The following is a 21,792-nucleotide window of genomic DNA, read 5'->3' on the forward strand; positions in this document are numbered from 1 at the left end:
AAGTATGATTTGAATTTATTCACCAAATTGTTGCTTTTTTTTTTTTCCAAAAGCATGACAGGAAGTAAAACATTCCTTTTATATTAGACAAAACAGCTAAAGCAAAAATGATTACCAAATGGATATATACTCATGTCGTGTCACTCAAAAGCTAAAAGCTGTCTGTGGTGCCCACTGTCTCCAGAAGAAAGTCCACGTTCCTTAGCCTCACATTGAGAGGTTCCTGTGTCCTGCTCCCAGCCCTTGGGGACTTCCGGTCCCTCCCACCCCCATTTAGACTCCACTCTCCTGCCAACAGTGATCTGATCATTGCTCCCAAGCTTTGGCTTTGGCGGTTCCCTCAATTTAGAATGCTTTGACCCCTGCCTTCGCCCCACATTTCCCCGAGTTTAATCTCGCTGTCCTCCAGGCTCAGTTTATGTGCCTTTTTAAGGTTCTTCCTGAAATATTTTCCTCTCCCTCTGGGCCGCATATCATTTCATCTTATATTTATTGCTTCTGTTCATATGTGATTGGTATTTGTATGGAACGGCTTAGATTCTCCCACTTGATGGTAAACCCCTTGAGGATTAGAGCTCCAACTCCCAATGTGGGATGTAGCATTCTGCCTCAGTAAGGAGCCAGAGAGTCACAAAGAGCTGTCATCCCGAACCCTAATGGCCGATATTCCACTGCAGTTCTCAGGGAAGGCCAATTTTATTGTCCTGAAAAGCAGGGCATGGGTGCATGTAACAGTTTCTTTATAATATGTTATTCATCTGGTACTTGCCTCTGTACTGTCACATCGCCTTCTCAAAATAGGACTTCGGTGGTGTCCAGTTATAGAGATGGGCAACCATTGTGTGCCTTTTTAAGGTCATGGAGAATTAGAATCGAGTTTTGTTGAGTCCAAACCTGGTGCTGCCCTGATACCTCATTCACTGTATTTGAATCTTCTCTTTTTAAGTTTATTTATTTTTGAGGGAGTGTGAGCAGGGGAGGGGCAGAGAGAGAGGGGAACAGAGGATCCAAAGTGGGCTCTGTGCTGACAGCAGACAGCCTGATGCGGGGCTCAAACTCACAAACCATGAGATCATGACTTGAGCCATAGTTGGATGCGTAGCCAACTGATCCACCGAGGCACCCCCACTGTATCTGAATCTTAATGACAGGCATCTGAACATTTTAATTGCTTTTGAATCGGTGCTTAAATAGTTCTTGGGAGGATGTTTTGCGGAACATACACAGTATTCCAAGTCTGTAGTTTTTCATTTTTCCAACAATCATTTGTGCAGTGTGTATTCAGAGAGAAGGGGAAACTGAGGATGAAGAAGAATCCATGGGGACATAGGCACTCTAATCCCTCTATTCTAGGGACACATAATCAAGTGCAAGTACATTTGACTTAGAGTTCGTTGTGCTTGTATTTATAAGATTCAGTGTTGAATAAGGAGACACAATGACCTAAAACCCACCTTCTTATTTAAGAGGAAAATGTGCCTCCGGAGGACATAGAGAAGGTTGCAAATCGTGTACTTGACATCCATCTACCAATAGCATCACAAAATCTAACCCGTGAACTTGACAAGATACGAAAACTGACGCAGCTCTGTGAGGACAACGGAACAGATGCGGGCAGGCTAAATAAAGCGGCAGACGAAGCCCGAAAGGTTTTGGTGAAAGCAAAAGGAGCTGAGTAAGTACAACATTAATAATCCCTATTCCTGCTCTCACAGACCATCTGCTAAAAGACCATCTGCAAAATATTTGCGTGAGGAGTTACTTAACGTCCAAATGAAATTACCCTCCAGTAGTTCAATGCCCACAGTGAGGGCTAAGCCCTTTGCAGGTGTCTCAGGAAGCTGGGCAATTGGGAGGCAATGGGCAAGCATACATATTTTCCATTTGCCTTCCATAGAGTCGGAATGCCCTTCCACTGATCTGGTACCTCTTCATGCCAATAAACGTCACAGACTAGTTATATGCCAGTATCTTAACAAGTGGTGGGAATATCGGTGTATTTTCCCTTTCTTGTTTACCTATGTCCGGGACTTTCTAAATTTACCATAATAGACAGTACCTTGAAGATCTAAATTTTTTTTAAAAAGACCACACTAAAAAGATATGGTGGCGAGGGAAGATATGCTTCCCCTTGTCCTTGTTGACTTTGCCAAGTGAAAAGGAAAAGACCTCTTGATGTTTTTATGAGCGTGGGGTGCTGTGGGTCAGAGTCATGGAGTCACTTGGACAGTGGCGACATCATCAGTATCCACCACCATTTTTGGGTGCCCCGCGGTTGAGCCCTGAGCTGCCTTCACTGTCTCCACACCCACTTGTGTAAATGAAGTGTACCAGACTCAGGTGTAAGCCCAGCCCCTTCCAGGGTTAATATTTAAAACTAGGAAGATTAAGTAACTGCAGTATAATCACTTGGCTATTAAAAATGATGCTGAGGAAGATTCTTGATAACATGCAGAGATTCTTGGAGTATAATGCTATTGCTTTTAAGAAGAAGAGAAGAGCTTATACACTGAAGAGGACCTCCATCATGAAAGGAAAAAAAATGTAGGATAAAAATACTGGACTACACTGCTATCTTAAAAGGTGGTAGGATTAGTGGTAAATTTTTCCCTTCCTGATATAATTTTTTCTTTGTTTTGTGTTTCTACCTCCTCCTCCTCCTCCACCCCTCCCTCCTCCCCTCTCTCCTCCCCCTCTCTCCCTCCTCCCCTCTCTCCTCCCCTCTCTCTCCCTCCACCCCTCCGTCCTCTCCTCCTCCTCCTCCTTCTTCTTCTTCTTCCTCCTTCTTCTTCTTTCTTCTTTCTTCTTCTTTTTCTTCTTCTTCTTCTTCTTCTTCTTCTTCTAATTTTTCATATTTTCTAAATTTAATAAGCAGTTACATTGAAAACCTAAAGGAAAAAGAGGGGCGCCTTGGTGGCTCAGTCAGTTGAGCATCCGACTCTTGATTTCGGCTCAGGTCATGATCCCAGGGTCATGGGCTCAAGTCCCATGTTGGGCTCTGCACTGAGTGTGAAGTCTGCTTAAGATTCAATCTCTCTCTCTCTCTCTCTCTCTGTCCCCTCCCCCCCACATGTGTGCACGCTCTGCTTCTCTCTCTAAAATCTGAAGGAAAAAGAATATAATAAAAAGATACGGTGGTCGGGGAGTGTTAGGAGAACTTTCCTGAGCCCCTCCAGTAACTGTAGAGAAAGAAGTTATAGAAAGGGAAGTCTACATATTGTATGGTTCAACCAAAGGACATTCTGGAAAAGGCAAAACTGTGGAGACAGTGAAAAAGATGAGTAGTTGCCAGGGGTTGAGGGGAGGAATGAAAAAAAAAGGTGGAGCAGAGAGAAATTTTAGGACAGTAAAAACATGCCGTACGACACTATAATGATGAATACGTGGCATTGTGCGTTTGTCCAAACTCACAGAATGGACACCACCAGGAGTGAGCCCCAATGTAAACTATGGACTTCAGTGTCTATGATGTGTCCATGTGGGTTCGTCAATGCTAACAAATGTACCAGCCTGGCAGGGATGTTGATAACTGGGGAGGCTGTGCCCGCGGGGGGGTGGGGGAGAGGGGCAGGGGGCATAAGGGACCTCTCTGGACCTTCTGCTTAATTTTGCTGTGAACCCAAAACTGTTTTAAAAAAATAGCCTTTTTTTAAAAAGTGAGTGAGAGATTCCACTAGGAGAGGTGGGGTTGCATGGGGAAGGCGGATGTTTTGCAAGTCAGGTTTTCTTGCTGGTCCACACGCATTTGTGATTCTGCCTCTGCAAAGGTCTATCTGATATTCCACTCGCTTGGTACATTCTTCCCAAGGTGCTTCTGAGCCCACAGATCTAAGTATCTGCTGACTGTTGACTAGAGGTGAGCTTATTTCTGTAAAACAGACTATCACTTGGAATGCTTGTGATTTTAACCTCTGACTGGGCCCCTGGAAGCTAGGATGTCAGTGAAGCTTAAATAAACCTGAATAAACACAGCCTGAAAACGTAGGGCTTTTAGTTCTCTTTGCTGTCTGTGGAGTCTCTTGACTATCCCACCCCCACTCCGGTGAGGATTTAGAGAGTAGTGCTTAAGTTTGACAAACCAGGGAACTGGAATCGGCTGAGGAGAGTTATTTTGTTCAAAGCTGGGCAGTGAGAGTCCTCAAGCCTCTCTGGTTATGACAGATCGAGAAGGAACAAGGCCTGTGTCATTGATTTCCATATCTGCCGAAATCCGTATCTATTTGATATGTGTATATGTGCATTCTTATTGGCATGTAAAGATACCTATTTCTCAAAATAAAGATTTCCGCACTTTGCCTCGCTTAAGAGTAATTTAAATTTACTTTATAAATAATTCAGCCAAGTTTTTCCGTTGAGTCCAATGAACTCCCAAGGTGAAATAAATGAATAATTGTATATTTATCTAATCTGACACATTAATATCTTACCTTAGAAAAGCAGCAAATGTTCTATTAAATCTTGACAAAACGCTGAATAGATTGCAACAAGTTCAAACCACCCAAGGACGGATAAATTCTGCCATCACACAGCTGACTGCAGAGATAACAAAAATTAAAAAGAACACTGTGCAGGTATTTCTGTACCCTCTTTGAAACTAACCTGAAAAAAATTTTGAATGTGGACACAGCATGGTTTTTTTGTGTGCCAGTGTGATGCTTGCCTAACCCATCTGATGGGATGATTTTAGGATAAAATAAAATGATGGTGGTTTTATGCATTTAATTGATGTTCTTTTTTTTTTAATGTTTTATTTTCGAGAGAGAGAGAGAGAGAGAGTGAGCTGGGGAGGGACAGAAAGAGAAGGACAGAGGATCTGACATGGGCTCTGTGCTGAGAGTAGAGAGCCCAGTGCAGGGCTTGAACTCACAAACCGTGAGATCATGACCTGAGCCGAAGTCAGATGCTGAACCAACTGAGCCACCCAGGCGCCCCAATGTTCTATGGAGCTCTCACAGTATCACTTCATTCATTCTTGACCCCTCCCGGGGGAAGAAGCAGGTGCTACTGTCTGCTTATAAATGAGGAAACTGAGACTTAGGGAGGTTAAGTGACCTGCCTAAGGTCACGCAGCTTATTAAAGGTAGATTTGAGGCCGGAGTTTAATCCCTTCTGATTCCAGGGAAAGCCATAGACTTGTGAAAGCTCATGAGGCAAAGAAATAAAGCTAATTGTTGCCAGGGTTTTGTAACTCCCAGGTTTTGCATGAGAGCTCATCAGACTATCCTAAGACTGAAAGAATATCTTACCCTAAAGAAAGTGTCCCGTCCAGAGCACGGGACAGGGTGCAAAGCCATGGTTTAACTCACAGAATGGATCCGGAAGAGGAACCTAGCAGTGGAGGACAGGACAGGACCTAGTCCCAAGGTGTGTGAAGTGTCTTCCTCCAAGTCTCCACTCTCCAGTCTATTCCCTTCTCCATAGAATGCTGGTTCCTTGGTCTCTGTTCTGCAGCCGGGTTTTATAGGTAAATACATGCAATTTGAAAAGAAAAGCAGAAAGAGACAGAACAGGAAGCAGTGCACCAGGAAGTAAAAGGGTTGGATATGAACCGGTTGCAAATATTGGGCAGCAGAGAAACCAAAGAAGGGCTCCAGGATTTCCCCTTCGAGGCATATACTCTAGAACAGGGGATGGCGAAATAGAGCCCACAGGCCAAATGGGCTCACTAACTGTTGTTTTTTCTTGGTTTTTTGTTTTTTTTTTTATCCCAAATCATGAAGTCTTAGTGGAATACAGCCACACACTGTCGGTGGCTGCTTCTGTGCTACAGTGGCACAGAGTTGCATAGTTGTAATAAAGACTTTATGAACGACAGAGCACACAACATTTACTACCTGGTCCTTTACGGAAACAGTCCGTAGACTTGTACTCTAGAAAAATTTCCTCGTGTGTCCAAGGGCACAACAAGGGACTTCTATTTCTACAAATATGGTGCACCCGGGACCCCAAGGAGCCCTCCTAGTAGAAAAATACCCAAAATGTTGCATAGGATTTTTTTAAATTTTAATACACAGCTGAATTAGTAAGAAATGGATGAACTCTTCAGAGGCCAACAGTGACAGGGAAGTCTGACGCCAGAGAGGTAATAAAGCATGAACCTGACGGCGGGCAGAGTGTATCTGCCAACCCCTGGTGCATGAGAGCTGTTGGTCTTAATGCTCACCAGGCAGAAGAGACAGAAAACAAAGCCCATTCAAGGAGAGAATAAGACCCCAAATGGAAAGGCAAAATTCTCAGTGAAATGTTAAACCTCTCCCCCCCAACACACACACACACCCTGGGAGGGCAGCCCCAGTAAGACACTGGGGCTGTAGGGAAGGAAAGTCTTGACTAAGAATTTCTACCCCCAAGCTGGCTTTCACAGGAATTTGAGGGTCAGATTCACACTACCTGTGTGGCCCCCCACAACCTAAGCTGAAAATGTCCCTTAAGGTGGTCCTGGGCTGCCCTCAGATGCCTGGCAGAGACAAACAAGGGAATTCACCTTAAAACAAAGACTCAAAAAAAATTCTCCCCAAACACATAAAAGAACAAATTGCCTGCCTCAAGCAAGAGTCATCAGAAATAGTAAACAACAGAATCAGAACACAAGAGACTGGGGATATACCATCATTGGATACAGAATACAAAATCATAATGTTTATTATGCTTGGGAAAATCAAAGAAGGCATGAAAGGACGACCAAAGAATGAGATACAAGAGATAACAGGGGCGTCTGGGCGGCTCAGTCGGTTGAGTATCCAACTCTTAATTTTTAATTTCAGCTTAGGTCATGATCCCAGGGTCGTGGGATTGAGCCCCGGGCTGAGCATGAAGCCCCGGGCTGAGCATGAAGCCTGTGTAAGACTCTCTCTCTTCCCCTCTCCCCGACTCACGCTCTCTCACTCCAAAAAAATAAATAAATAAAAAGGATATAACAGATGACCAGATTTGACTTCTATATATGACAAATGTAGTCACAGAAATAAGAAACAAGTATAAGATGTTCATTATTGTTTGTAAGGGGGAAAAAAATTAGAAGCCACCTGCAATAAATAACCGGAGAATAGGAATATCAATTGTATATCCGAACAATGGAATGCTTTAAATTGCTAAAACGGAATAAACAAGAGCTATGCAAACTAGCCAAGATGAAGTATACAAGCATAACTTTGAATTAAAAATTTAAGGTGCAGAAAGAGACAGTATCATTTATTTGCATACAGTTAAAAAAAAAAAAGAAATACCGCAGGTGTTAAAAATACCGACTTTGTAATAGTAAAAAAGCATGTAGAAATACACGGGGTGACGCATGTTAGATTCAGGAAAGTGGTTCCCTTTAGGGGGACAGAAGGGATGGGATGAGGGTCTTCACTCACTGGCAAGCGCTTTATTCTTAAACGGGCTGGAAAGTGCGTAGATACGGGTCATATTTGCTTTCACACCCACGCGTATGTCTAGGAATATTTTATTACAACTTTCTTTTGGGTGGAACTGAAAAACTGAAGGAATGATTTACTTTCCCTTCACACCTAGCTTATTTTCTGAAGGGCATAATTAGATCATTTGTTTTTGTGTGGTTTGTTACACGAAGAGACTTTCTCCTTTCTGGTCTTTCAATCGACAACAGGCTGAAAAGGAAGCCAAGGACACCGAGAACAAGCTGGACTCAGCAAAGCAGCAGTCGGTGCTGGAAGCTGGACTCTCCCAGCTGCGGACCACGTTGCAAAGGAACAGGGGGCGAGCGGCCCGCGTGAGAGCTCAGGCTGCATCGGCCCAACGCCAAGCTGGGGGCCTTGAACAGGTCAGTGGCCCCACCACTGCCACCAAGAGCAGACAGTGCTTCTTTGAAGGATAATCCTTTAACCCCACCTCATGGTGCCATTTGTCAGCAGTTCCCTTAGTGCTGGACCCTGCTCAGTGGTGTGTGTTAGTCGGGATTCCCATGGGCATGAAGGCTCTTCTGTAACGGAGGGCTGTCTCCGGGGAAGACAAACGTCCTTTGACCATCCTAGGAGTGTTTCCTCCCCCTCATCTACTCCTCCTAGTACTTCTAGTGGTTTCCTGGTCTATTTTTCCCTCCCTTCCAAACATTCACAGTCTGTGCCGTGGGTCTATCTTGGGCGTATTTACCCTTTACTCTAGATAAATCACATAACCTATAATGAAAACAAGTGAAAGTCACCTGCCAAAGAGAACAGATCATTTTACAAAAGTCAGAGTGAGTTAATTAAACAGTTGTGGAAAATACCCTACTAATCTAGTTTGCTGAAAGAAACTATCAACTCATTTTCTTAGCAGGATATCTCTGGTTGGCTGCATTAATAGAGTAGCTTACACAAAGGAAAGATGTTCAAGTGTTTTTACAATTAGTCGGTTCTCTTGCTTTTAATTTCTAATGGGCAGGGTCACTCCCCCCTCGCCCCGCCCCCCACTTGGGACTTGAGCACACTTTCTATGAACAGAAGTGGAGAAAGGTACTTCCCGCCCACCCCCTCCCCATCTCCATGGGGCCTTCCTGGCCTTCACTCATCTATTTAACATTCTAGACTGTCAGCCACGCGAGCTGACCCCAGAGATGTCCATTCTAACACTGAGGGAGCTCTGGACACTAACACATATATACTTCGCTTCCTGCCTCATTTCTCTCTTACCTATTTGCCAGCCAAATAACGTATCGTTGCTGCTAAATCTTTGCCACTCACTCTGCCCTTCATCCTGTACAGGCAGCTGTCTGATCCAGCTGAACCAAAGATTTGTCAAAGGCAGGATTGCGTCAGTTCTGTCCTCTGTATCTCCCACCTTAGCTAGTTTAGCACAAACAATCGGTGCTTCCTAAATCATTGCCTTAACATGGAATTAACATTGCTATTTTGTAACCAAGCAGTTTTATGTTTAATTAGCTAAAGCTGAGGATTTTTTTTCAGTCTAAGAAAAAAAAACATTGCAAATAAAAGCCCTGTTGGAAATATCAGGGTGACTCCAGCATATTGACCAGATCATGGTTTCCGCTTGCCCCTTTTGTGAACGGTATCAGGCAACTATCACACCCGTATACACGCTTTATAAATATTTTCTGGTGATGGGAGCATTTCTCTGTTATAGGAGTTTGCAGAGCTAAACAACCAATATGCTGTTCTGCAGCATAAGACAAGTGCCACAGGACTGACAAAGGTAACATTAGGTAAAGTGGAACAGCTGAAAGAGGCGGCAGAAAAACTGGCCATAGATACAGAAGACAAGATAAGAAGAATAGCAGGTATTTCTTCCTTTTTTGTAGCTTTCTGGAGGTCTAAGTGGCAGGTGAAATTGTCTATATTTAAAGTGTACACTGTGACAATTTGATGGGCATATATGTTGTAAAATGATCGCCACAATTACGTTAATCAACAGCAGCCCGCATACTTTTTATGGTAAGAATGTTTAACATCTACTCATATATGCAATAGAATATTATTAACTAGACAGCACCGCACTGACCATGCGATCCCCAGACTTTTTCATCTTAAAACTGAACCCTTTTACCAAGCTCTCCCCATTTCCCCAACCCACCAGACCCTGGCAGCCACCATTCTCTCTGCTTCTAGGAGTTCAACTTTTTTTTTTTTTTTTTTTTGGATTCCACATGAATCTATGAGTGAGATCATATAGTATTTGTCTTTCTCTCTCCAGCTTATTTTCACTTAGCATAATGTCCTCCGGGTTCATCTATGTTGTTGCAAATGGCAGAATTTCCTCCTTTTTTTATGGCTGAATTACACACACACACACACACACACACACACACACACACACACACACACACATTTTCTTCATTCATTAATGGACACTCAGGTTGTTTCCATAGTTTATTTATTGTGAATAATGCTGCAATGAACATGGGAATGCAGATATCCTCTTTGAGATATGGATTTCATTTCCTTCAGAGAGATACCCAGAAAGGGGATTGCTGGATTATATGGGAGTTCTCTCTATTCTATCACATGCTCCACCAATGTGACAATAACAGAGTGCCGCACTTCCCTGGTAGAATGTATACCAATTGATCATGACACGGTTCAACCACATATGAGTCCACTGAGGAAAGGAAGGAGGAATGGGGTCAGTGCCTTGGGGACCGCAGTGTAACAAGCCACTTGCATGGTTTTACTTCAAAGGGTATCATCGAGCCTGCATTTCTGTGTTCATCAGAACAAACTGGCATGGCCTTTGGTCAACCTGAAATGCCCTTTTCCGAACCCACTGTTTCTCAACCCAGGGTGATTTTATCTCCTTCCCTGGGGACAAAAACGTCTGAAAACATTTCTGCTTGTCACACCTAGGGGGTTCCACCGGCATCTAGTGGATGGGGGCCGGGGGCACAGGTAATCATTCCATGATGCACAGGACAGACCCACAGTGAACAATTATTTTACCCAGAGAATCAGTAGTGTGGATGTTGAGAAACTTGAAACACCCCGTCCTAACCTATGCTTCCTATTTTCCCCTCTCATGCAAATAACTGTTTTGGAGTCCATATGATCTAGACCCCAAGGCACTGGTCATCCTACAGAGATCTGTAGGCAGCATTCTAGAAGGAATCATAGTCCAGACAAGGATTTTGATCAAAAATGGACATTTAGATGCGCACAAAGTGTAGTAAATACAGAATGCATACAGTCAGAAAGTTCATCAGAATCTTCTTCCCCTACAACTTGTACTCATGGTTTTTCTAGGCAGTCATCATGCCCTTAACTGCTTCTAAATCATCAAGAAATACCAAATGATGAGTGGTCTAGTTTCACTTTTGGTTGTATTTGTATTGTCTCCAAAACTTTAAAGTGAATCATATTCATTTGGAATGTAAATAACTCTCAAAATATTCAAACAACCAAGACTCCTCCTGTATAATGCTTCTTTGTTATAAAATGAGTCTTTGGCCTTAGAATCACTTATATTCCCACTATGACAGGGAACAAAATGAGAACACACCATTGGTGTGGGCCAAAGTCAGGAAAAATACATCCCACCCTGTTACCATTCATTATCTCTGGGGAGGGGGAGAGTAAAGAGGAAAACGCTACTTTTTCTATTAATGTAATTGTTTATATAATTTACATCTTTTACATTTATGTAATTTACACAGTTTTCACTTTCCATATTTTCCTAACAATTTTGAGAAGAAATTAACTAGGAAAGAGTCAAAAAGACAGAGCGGTTTTTATTGTGCCCTCCATAAGCAATACCATGAAAATCAGTTGCTGTTATTCATACAACTTCGTCCTTACTGTAGGAGCAAAAACGTGGGGAGAACATTTTCTGTCTTGTGTTTTATGTTGAGGCCCAAACTGTTTCCACGTATTCCCATAGCCTCAAACTCTCAACAGTTTTTGAAATTCGCTTGGAAGAGAAGTTAGGGGCCTTCTAAGAGAAGTCTAAAATAACACACTCCACTTTCTTGGCTCTGTTTTGAGAGCTGTTTTGACAGCTCAACAAGGTAGGAAAAGAAGACATTGGTTTGGCCACCTTCCTGATTCTGCCACTCGAGAAGGGTCTGAACCCCAACAGCTGTGCTCTGGTCGTACCTGTTAGGAAGAAGTACCCATGGGACCCCAGAAGGGAGCCCTTATTTACGTTGGTAGGGTCAAGGTTGAGTGAGAATGGACCCCAGTCCACAGCCAGGGTCCCTTTATAGTCCTTTGTGTCATTCAGGGTCCCAGCGAGAAATAGGAAGCACACCTGGATAGAATTCTGGATCATATATATATATATATATATATATATATATATATATATATATATATTAATGTTTATTTCTGAGAGAGAGAGAGAGAGAGACAGAGCATGACTGGGGGAAGGGCAGAGAGAGAGGGAGACACAGAATCTGAAGCAGGCTCCAGGTTCTGTCTGAGCCGTCAGCACAGAGCCTGACACGGGGCTCAAAGCCACGAACTGCAAGACCATGACCTGAGCTGAAATCGGATGCTTAACTGACTGAGCCACCCAGATGCCCCTGGATCGCATACTTATAAACAGAGTGGGCTCTGTTATCTATTTGTTGTGTAACAAAGCACTCCCAATTTTAAGGGCTTAACACAGCAGCCATGCATTATTTTTCTGTGGCTTTCTGCGTAGCTGTTCTGTGGGTCTGTCCTGAGTTCTTCAAGCAGGTGCTCTCAGCTCCTGGGTCAGCTGGCTGGTCTGCCCGGGGCCGGGCTTGACTGAGATGCTGGACCGTTTTCTCCAGGGTCTTTTATCCCAGGCTGCCTTACGGCTGCTTGTATTGAATTCCATGAGAATGAGCACAGAAACTGCAAGGCCCCTGTGGTCCTGTACGTTTCTTTCCCTTCATACTGGTAAAAACAACATGCGGTGCTGGACCTGGTTTGAGGGGGGTGGGCAGATAGCCTCTGCTTCTTGATAGGAGGAACTCTAAAAACCACCCAGGAATTCAGAGAATCTGCTAAGGGTGTGGAGGTACCTGGTGACAGGCAGCAATGAGAAGCCATCAGTGTCCCTGGGCCTGAAGGGGCAGGGGAAGCAGGAGGGCCAGAGCCCTGAAGTAGCTCTATGAAGGCTGGAGCCAGAGGCGGGGGGGGGCCACCTTTGCAGGCTGGGCGGACAGATGCATAAACTGCCAGAAGCCTGCTTCTCCACGGGGACTGTCTGCTCGCCCGCCCCCTCCCCCTACCATCACTTCCCAGAACTGTCCAGGGGCCAAGTGTGAATGAGACCCAGAGATCAAGGGAGCCAGATGATGTCACCCACTGAGGCCAGCTTTCCAGGACAGAGCAGGACGGAGAATGGATGTGGTCAGGCAAACGAGGAGTAACCCGCATAGCCTCACTCACTTATGTGGCGGAAACAGAGGGGGCTTTTCTCCTTTTAGAACAAATCCCCTACCAGTGCTGGATCTCCTTTTCATTCCCAAGTGACCTGTATTTAAGTTTCTAGAGACAGAATGCTCGCCACCTTCCATAACAGCTCTTTCTTTGAACAGCTGCGACTGCTAGAAAGTTCTTTATAAATCAGACAAAATCTTCCTTCCTGGAACTTTCACCTGCTGGTTTCATTCTGTTTCCTCAGGATGACAAAAAACACCCACATTTCAGATGTCTTCAGCACTCTGGTTCCTTCCTCTAGACACACACTCCAGGCTAGTGTGACAATTCCCCCAGGCCACCCGATCACCCAGGTGTGATCTGTCCAGGTGAAGCAGGACATTTATTTTCCTTCTTTAAGAAGTTCCTCATCAGGGGCGCCTGGGTGGTCAGTCAGTTGAGCACCTGACTTCGGCTCAGGTCACGATCTCACAGTTTGTGAGTTCCAGCCCCATTTGGGGCTCTGTGCTGACAGCTCAGAACCTGGGGTCTGCTTCCGATTCTCTGTCTCCCTCGGTCTCTGCCCCTCCCCCACTCACCCTCTGTCTCTCTCACTCTCGAAAATAAACATTAAAATTTAAAAAAAAAGTGAAGTTAAAACAGCAAGAACAAACATTTGGAAATATGCACCAAATCCAATCAAGGCTCATCATTTGTCTTTTCATTTCTAATGAATTCTAACTCGTTTTAGACTGACATTGATAAATGCCATTAGATAGAAACTACTTTTTAGACAAAAATATCAACTTTTCTGCCCTGATTTGTGTGAAAACCTCAAGAAGTCTGGTGAAAATAAACATTTTGTCCGTGGAATCAAAACGCAAAGCTAAATACATCTTTAAGAGACCCGTAAATCCCTGTGTAAGGTATAAGGCGGGTATCCAGTTTCCAAACCAGACCAAAACCAAATACATCCTGTACTTCATTTTCTTGTTTCAGATTTAGAAAAGAAGATCCAAGATTTGAATCTGAGTAGACAAGAAAAAGCTGACCAACTGAAAGAGTTGGAAGATCAAGTTGTTGCCATTAAAAATGAGATTGTTGAGCGAGAAAATAAATACGCTGCTTGCTACAGTTAGGCAGAGGGGAAGTACGAATCACCTGTGCCTTCTTTTCTGGCTTCTGACAAGTAAACCTGAGGAGGTGTGCTGAACGTGAGAAACAGGAATGGTCAGTCCTGCCTGCCTCCCCGTCCTGAGCCCGGTCCTTGCCAGAGATCTGAGCTGGGCCCAGGCAATGCTGTTCCGCATGGAATAGAAAGGGGGAAGCAGAGAAATCGCCTCTGGCTTGAGAAACCTTTCCTCTTGCCTTCCTTTCTCTTTCATAACCTAAAAATAATTTGTTACATATGGCAAGCACAAATCTAAATAAGTATTCTATTTACTAATCATCATTTCAGTCAAGCGAAACTAAATGTGAAATGACTTGCTAGGGGCTGGGGGACAAGGGGAAAAGTGTTACTAATCAGTGGGCATAAAGTTCCAGTGAAGCAACGTGAATACGTTCTAGAGTTCTGCCTTACATTACACGTAAGTCAAGGATAACGTATTGCACACTTACAAGTGTGTTAAGAAGGTAGATCTCACGGTGCCTGCGTGGCTCAGTCGGTTGGGCATCCAACTCTTGATTTCAGCTCAGGTCATGATCTCATGGTTTGTGAGATCCAGTCCCACGTCAGGCTACCCATTAGCAGTGTGGAGCCTGCTTGGGATTCTCTCTCTCCCTCTCCCTCTCTGCTTTTTCTCTGCTTGTGCTCTCTCTCTCACTCTCAAAATAAATAAATAAACTTAAAAAAAAAAAGAAGGTAGATCTCATATTAAATGTTCTTACCACAATAAAGTAAAATAAATTTAAGCAAATGAAGTTAAAATAAGTCAATGTCTCTAACACTAGAATGGAATAAATCTGGATGGCATGTGCTAGCTTGTCCTGTATTTGATTTTTATTTGGATTTGCGCTATGTACGAAACTATCACTCTATCGTGAGTAAAATGCATAGAATTCAAAATGTAATTAAAAAAATTTTTTTTTACATTTATTTTTTTTTGAGAGACAGAGAGAGACAGAGCACAAGCAGGGGAGGGACAGAGAGAGAGGGAGACATAGAATCTAAAGCAGGCTCCAGGCTCTGAGCTGTCAGCACAGAGCCCGAAGCAGGGCTCGAACCCATGAACCGTGAGATCATGACCTGAGCCGAAGTCAGATGCTTAACCGACCGAGCCACCCGGGCGCCCCCAAAATGTAATTTTTATACCCGCTTCCCTACATATCCATTCTCTCAACCAAAGAATTCCACCCTCCCCAAATGGCATTGGAACAATATTCAAAAAGATAAATATTGAACTACTTTTCATAATTTGTCTGTAAGCATTTTTGCTGCAAAATCTGATTTTTGAAAGAGTAGCAATCCTGCTGTTATTGTTTGGTATGAAAGATCGGGTTGTCTCATTTCCAATTAGGTCTATGAGTCACATTAACTTGTTTTGCATGTCTGCTATATAACAGAGCACAGTGCTTCTATTTGTGAAAGTTGTCCTTCAGCAGGGTTATTTTAAGGGAATCTAGCCCCTCATTTTTGCATAAGAAATAATGGACACTGACACTGCCATATGAAAGAGGAAAGCAGCTGGAACCATGTCCCTTAAAGACTGACTCATAAAAACTGGATTTAAACATTTAACGAAGGGGGCTTTAGGATTACATAGAATTATGACATTTCTTAAAACATAGATTATTTAGGAAAATTGCAGTTTCCCGGGAGATCCTGAAGAATGGAATGACATTTTTCTACCGGAAAGACCCCCCAGAAATCTCTCTTGAAACATGATTGTAATGTTCTTACACTTTTGGAAACTTCTACGAAAACAAATGACACACGGAGTTGAACACTAGACTGTCACAATGTCTACGTTGTTTGCTCCAACGTACAGAGTGGAACACACTCCAGCTTTCCCACCAGGACACTGACTTCCACCTTTGAATGGGTGGTTGACTTTCCAAGCATGGGTATCTGTCTGCAACAGCAACACTCAACCGTTTTACCTTTTTAGTGGTTGGAGACTATGCAAGTACCAGCCAGAGAGTGTGGAAAGGGTTGAAGAGGAAGGAGTTTCTGTCTTCTGACCAGGAGGCTATTGAGGTCACCCTGGGCAGCGAATTCCCCAGCGCTGAGGAAAGCACGGGAATCAAGTGCAAGGGCAAGATAAACCCACCATCTCTCCTCCAGGCGTCCGGGGATGAGGGATCCCGGTTGGAGGAGGTTAGGAAGTATGTGATGTATTTTGGAAAGACTGTAATCAAAAAGTGGTTATGCTTTCTAAACTTTGGTGTTTAATAAGCCTTGGTTATCTTAAAAAAATGGGCATATGCAAAAAATCTTCTTCCTGAAATAAATCATTTGTAACTTGTATTGTTTGCTGTATCGGTTGTTCAAGAAGTGACCCAGGCAAAGATTCGGTGAAACGGTATCTTTTATACGTTGCAGAGTCACCTGAAAATGTGTGGCAAGATCTACTGTAAGACTTAGTTGAACCTGCATATTAAGAAAATAATCTTGGGGCGTCTGGGAGGCTCAGTCGGTTAAGCGTCCGACTTCAGCTCAGGTCACGATCTCACGGTCCGTGAGTTCGAGCCCCGCGTCGGGCTCTGGGCTGATGGCCCAGAGCCTGGAGCCCGCTTCCAATTCTGTGTCTCCCTCTCTCTCTGCTCCTCCCCCGTTCATGCTCTGTCTCTCTCTGTCTCACAAATAAACGTTAAAAAAAAAATTAAAAAAAAAAAGAAAATAATCTTAAACAGAGGGGCAGAAAAGCTTTGTGAATAATTTGTTATAACACTCCTTATATTAAAAATGCGAAGAATCCAAATAACCAACAATAAAAGACCAGTTAAATATTATGATTTTACCAGTCTGGTTCTTGGATGCAAACATTGAAAACCAACACGAGCTCATCATGCAGGAAACGGCTTTATTTAAACGTAATCTAACAGCACATAAAATGGGAGAAATGGCTGGAGAGACTGCAACCAAGGACAATTATGCCTCTGGGAACACGTCTGAGGTCACACTCCCGGAAATCCCGGGTGAGGATGCTAATGCTGTCCCTACTGGACATTCTAACCATCTAGTTAATTCTCCACTGTCTTGCATCTTGCATCATTCTCTCATGACTCAACATCCCTGGGAACACTTTCCAGCCTGAGCCTCTTCATGTGCCCTGGCCACCAGAGAGAAGAGAGAATGTCTGCCTCCTTTAGCTTGGGTAGTAGGAGGGGGGTTTCGCCTCCACCAGTCTCTGGAATCTTACAAGGTAGGAAGTATTTTGTTGCCAAGCATCAAAAAATTATAAATTTCCATTATAATCTGACTCTTCCTAATATCATGATGCATTCTTCATCCCCCTTTTGATTCTAAAACCAAAACAAATGCTTCCAGGGGCACCTGGGTGGCTCAATCGGTGAAGCATCCAACTTCCGCTCAGGTCATGATCTCTTGGTTCATGAGTTCGAGCCCTGCGTCTGGCTCTGTGCTTACAGCTCAGAGCCTGGAGCCTGCTTCAGATTCTGTGTCTCCTTCTGTCTCTGCCCCTCCCTTGCTCTCTCTCTCTCTCTCTCAAAAATAAACATTAAAAAAATTTAAAAACACAGATTGAGACTGCAAACTTCGTCTCTGTGACTCCTCAAGAGGATGTATTAGGATTGATGCTTTTCTTCCCTTGCTACTCATTCCACGTTCCCTCTGCCTTCAGCAAGCATCTCTTTGCCAGTTAGAGTGACCCAAACCTCCTTTCCTGAGGATTCTGTCTTTGAAGGTCCTTCAAGTACAGGGGTAGAGTGCTCTTACATTTTGCCCTTGGATGTGGCAGGACTGGATTGTGGAGATTGTAGTCACATGCCTCTAGGCTGCCACTGTGTAATAGCAGCCCTTTAAGAGTTGAGATCAAGTACCCCAATCCAAAGCATAAGTCCCCCCTTTTTTAGCCTGTTTATCCTCTAACATGAGGACCCAGAAATAGCTGGGTATTGGCGTGTTTTCCAATTGAATGGTGCAACTATTGTGTCGTCTAGTAAGAACGTACTTCCTTAGAGACCAGAACCCAAAGTCAGGTATAGGAAGTAAAATTTGGCCTGCGAGTCATTTGGATGTAACTGTGAACAGTGTCACACAGACTTTCACTCTCTGTTGGTTTTAGATCCATGTATACTGCATAGGAGAAGGCTCCATCAGCTTTCATGGAAGCAGGCATGGCTCTGTCTGGCATCCGCATGAATACATTTTCTTTTTTTTTTTTAAGTTTATTTATTTATTTTGAGATGGGGGGCTGTGAGAGAGGGGGAAGGGCAGAGAGAGAGAAGAGAGAGAGAATCCCAAGCAGGGTCCGCACTGTCAGCGCAGAGCCCGATGTGGGGCTCAAACTCACAAACCGCAGATCATGACCTGAGCCGAAGTTGGATGCTCAACTGACTGAGCCACCCCAACATGATATACATTTTCTTTGCCTTGGTTACAATTTTTCTAATTGTTTCCTATACTTGAGTTGACTGAACGCTACATCTACCCAGCACTGGGAAGTCTCTTGAGGTGTGTGAGGGACCAGTAAGAGAGAAGTCTAGATGAATTCTGTGCATCTCAGAGCAGGGGTTGAGTGAAGGGCAGGAGACAGCCAAGACTGAGACCGAGAGTAGTGGCCGGGCTTATAGAGACTGGGACCGGCAAGACCCAATAACAGGGCAGCAGACGGGATCTAAGACTCTGAATGTGGAAGGGAGAGCAAGATGGTGGACAGCGCACTGGGTAGGTCACACACGGTGTGGGTCAGAGGTCAGAAACATTTGTAAACCAGCTAGTCTCAGCAGAAAATCATTACGGAATGGGAATGCAATCTGGTGCAACCACTCTGGAAAACAGTATGGAAGTTCCTCAAAAAACTAAAAATAGAACTTCCCTACGACCCAGCAATTGCACTACTAGGCATTTATCCAAGGGATACAGGTGTGCTGTTTCAAAGGGACACACGCACCCCAATGTTTATAGCAGCACTATCAACAACAGCCAAAGTATGGAAAGAGCCCAAATGTCCATCGATGGATGAATGGATAAAGAAGATGTGGTGTGTGTGTATACACACACACACACACACACACACACACACACACACAATGGAGTATTACTTGGCAATCAAAAAGAATGAAATCTTGCCATTTGCAACTACGTGGATGGAACCGGAGGGTATTATGTTAAGTGAAATTAGTCAGAGAAAGACACAAATCATATGACTTCACTCATATGAAGACTTTGAGACAAAACAGATGAACATAAGGGAAGGCAAACCAAAATAATATAAAAACAGGGAGGGGGACAAAACAGAAGAGACTCATAAATATGGAGACCAAACTGAGGGTGGCTGGAGGGGTTGTGGGAGGTGGGGTGGGCTACATGGGCAAGGGGCACTAAGGAATCTACTCCTGAAATCATTGTTTCAGTATATGCTAACTAATTTGGATGTAAATTTAAAAAAATAAAAAATTAAATTAAAAAAATTAAAAAAAAAATCATTATGAAAGATCAGGACACATACCACATGAGGCAGCTGCTGTGGTCCATTAAGGAAACCACTCTATCTTCTCCTAAATTAGAAACCGATCTCAGGTGAAGGGCAGCTCAGGGCCAATAGTTATTTGCAATTAGCCCAAAACACCAAGATGCAAAAGGAAGTGAGAGGAAACCAAAAGCAGATCTTGCCAAGACCAAACAAGCCCGAGGGGGAACAGGCTAGAAATTGCTATTCAATATCCCTTCTCTCCCTTCATTCTTTGGGTAATAGGACTCCTCCACGTTTTAACTGGGTCCACAGCCGCCTAGTTCGAGAAACCGTACTTCTCAACCTCCCTTGCAGTTCAGTGTGACCATGTGACTGAATTCTGGCCAGGAGGATAGTAGGGGAGAGTGTTGTATGCAACCTCAAGGACACAACCTTAAAAGGAAGTTGTTCACCCGCTGCGGTAGGCAGAATAGTGGCCCTCAAAATGTGTCCACGTCCTAATCTCCTTAGCCTGTAACTGTTACATCATATGGCAGAGGGAAATTAGGGCTGCAGATGGAGTTGCGGTACTGACAGCTGACCCTGAAATCTGGCAATTAGCCTGGATTATCCAGGTGGGTCCAATGTAATCGTAAGAGTCCTTAAAAGTGGAAGAGGGAGGCGGAAGAGGGAGGCAGAAAAGGAATTCGGCGAGATGTCAGCATCAGGAGGGTTTGGGCTGATGTTGCTGTCCTTCAAGATGGAGGACAGGCACCATGGTGAATGTAAGTGGACCTTAGAAGCTGGAAAAAGCAAGGAAAGGGATTCTTCTCCACTGCCTCCAGAAAAGAGCACAGCTATGCACGCCACACTTTGATTTTAGCCCAGTGAGATGTGTACCAGACGTCTAACCTATAAAAATGTAAGCTAAACATGCCCTTTTAAGCTACTATGTTTGTGGTAACTGGTTCTAGCAGCAACAGGAAACTAATACAGTCTCCATTTCTTTTTCCCCTTCAAGTGGGTTGGAATATGGTGAGCCAGGTATAACCCTGTAGATGAGGATCATACTGGTGGGAAAAAAAGCAAAAGAAACTTAAGTCCCTAATTGACTAGCAGTCAGGGTTCCGGCATGATGCAGAGGGTACAAGCGGGTACCGTTTCATCAGGGAATGGTGGACAAAGATGTGGTCAGAGTGGAGGAAAACTATAAAAGGACAGCATGAGACGGGGGTCATCAGCACACTTGGCCGTGGGTGAGGAAAGACGGTAACAACTGGGAATCAGAGAGCGTGTGTAGGAAGGCCGCTCACCAGGTTCCATGACCCTTGGTAAAGGGAGACAGCCAGTCATGACCACCTTGCAGAGGATGTTGGGGCATAAAGACCTGATGCCGCCCTCCCCAGTCACAGCCAGTCTCTCGTTAGTGCTTCCTGTTTGCGAAACCAAGATATCAGACTGATGCTGCCCATGTAGACCAGCCTCCTGGGGCTTAGGGGAGACACAATGACCATGTGCAGTACAGCTGTCTATGCCTGGCTCCTGTGGGCTACCTGCCAGCTTGAACTTGTACCAGATAGAAAAGCAAACCTCTCCTGTGATGTCACTAGGACCTTGGTCTCTGTGAAACAGCTGAACCAACATCCCTTTAGGATCTCTGGGACACTCGCGGAGTCCAAACCCTCCCCTGACTGCTAAACAGTCCCCTCTCTGTCCCACAGCATGGGGACAGTGGACTAAATTCTGGCCTGTCCCCTACGTGACTTCTCACGATTCACAGCCTCTCTGAATTTCATGTCCTTATTTCCTGCAGCTGTGAAATGCTAATGACTATACCTGATCTGCCTCCCACGGTCACTCACAAGGGAAAGGGCTACGAGAAGAGAAAGGTATTCCTGAAATCCTTCAGGACCTACTTCTGGTCAATCACCCCATGTATGTTACATCTCCCCTACTTCTTTCTAGTGGCTCCTAGAGTGAGCGCTGGCTTTCTTGAAAGTCCCATTGTTGTCGGTCTGCCAAATCTGATTTTTCCGTGAGGAAAACCTCCCTTCAGCCAAAGTCCTTCTCTTCTCTGGCCTAGCTGAAAACACTTTCTCTGAAATGTCCTCTTACACTGCCCATTCGCTGATAAGCCTTATCTAACCAGATAGCAAGTTCCGTGAGGACACAGAACATATGTTCAGCCACTTCTATAGCCTTTATAGAACTTAGCACAGAGTGAAACATGCTAAATATTTGTGCACTTACGTATTCCATAAATCGACTCCCAATTGTTGCAAATCAGACAGTCCTCGGACCATCCCTGAATGAAAATGTTTTCCGCTGCAACATGAAACTGGCTTACCATGTGGGTTGGCCCCTCTAAAAATGTAACTGAGAACAATGCAAGTCTTTAACTCCATATTTAGAGGGGGAAAATGTCCACTGGGAAT

At 44.1% G+C, this 21,792-nt stretch overlaps 1 protein-coding gene and 1 long non-coding RNA gene across 4 annotated transcripts in view; one reads left to right on the forward strand and one right to left on the reverse strand.

Moving 5' to 3' along the window:
* LAMB4 (laminin subunit beta 4) overlaps positions 1-16,733 on the forward strand; it is a 107,725-nt gene extending 90,992 nt beyond the window's left edge. For both annotated transcript variants that reach the window (XM_053897273.1, XM_053897272.1), the window contains 5 exons: positions 1,468-1,675; positions 4,433-4,571; positions 7,610-7,783; positions 9,085-9,238; positions 13,779-16,733. In XM_053897273.1, coding sequence (XP_053753248.1) covers positions 1,468-1,675; positions 4,433-4,571; positions 7,610-7,783; positions 9,085-9,238; positions 13,779-13,918 — 815 coding nt within the window. In that variant the 3' untranslated portion in view covers positions 13,919-16,733. The remainder of the gene's footprint in view (positions 1-1,467; positions 1,676-4,432; positions 4,572-7,609; positions 7,784-9,084; positions 9,239-13,778) is intronic.
* Positions 1-21,792, reverse strand: part of LOC109268054 (uncharacterized) — a 45,555-nt gene that overhangs the window by 10,407 nt on the left and 13,356 nt on the right. For both annotated transcript variants that reach the window (XR_008420286.1, XR_008420285.1), the window contains exon 2: positions 4,428-4,533. This is a non-coding gene — a long non-coding RNA (uncharacterized LOC109268054). The remainder of the gene's footprint in view (positions 1-4,427; positions 4,534-21,792) is intronic.

The sequence above is a fragment of the Panthera pardus genome, unplaced genomic scaffold (genome assembly GCF_024362965.1).
Source record: "Panthera pardus isolate Hobbes unplaced genomic scaffold, ASM2436296v1 HiC_scaffold_8, whole genome shotgun sequence".
Lineage (NCBI taxonomy): Eukaryota > Metazoa > Chordata > Mammalia > Carnivora > Felidae > Panthera > Panthera pardus.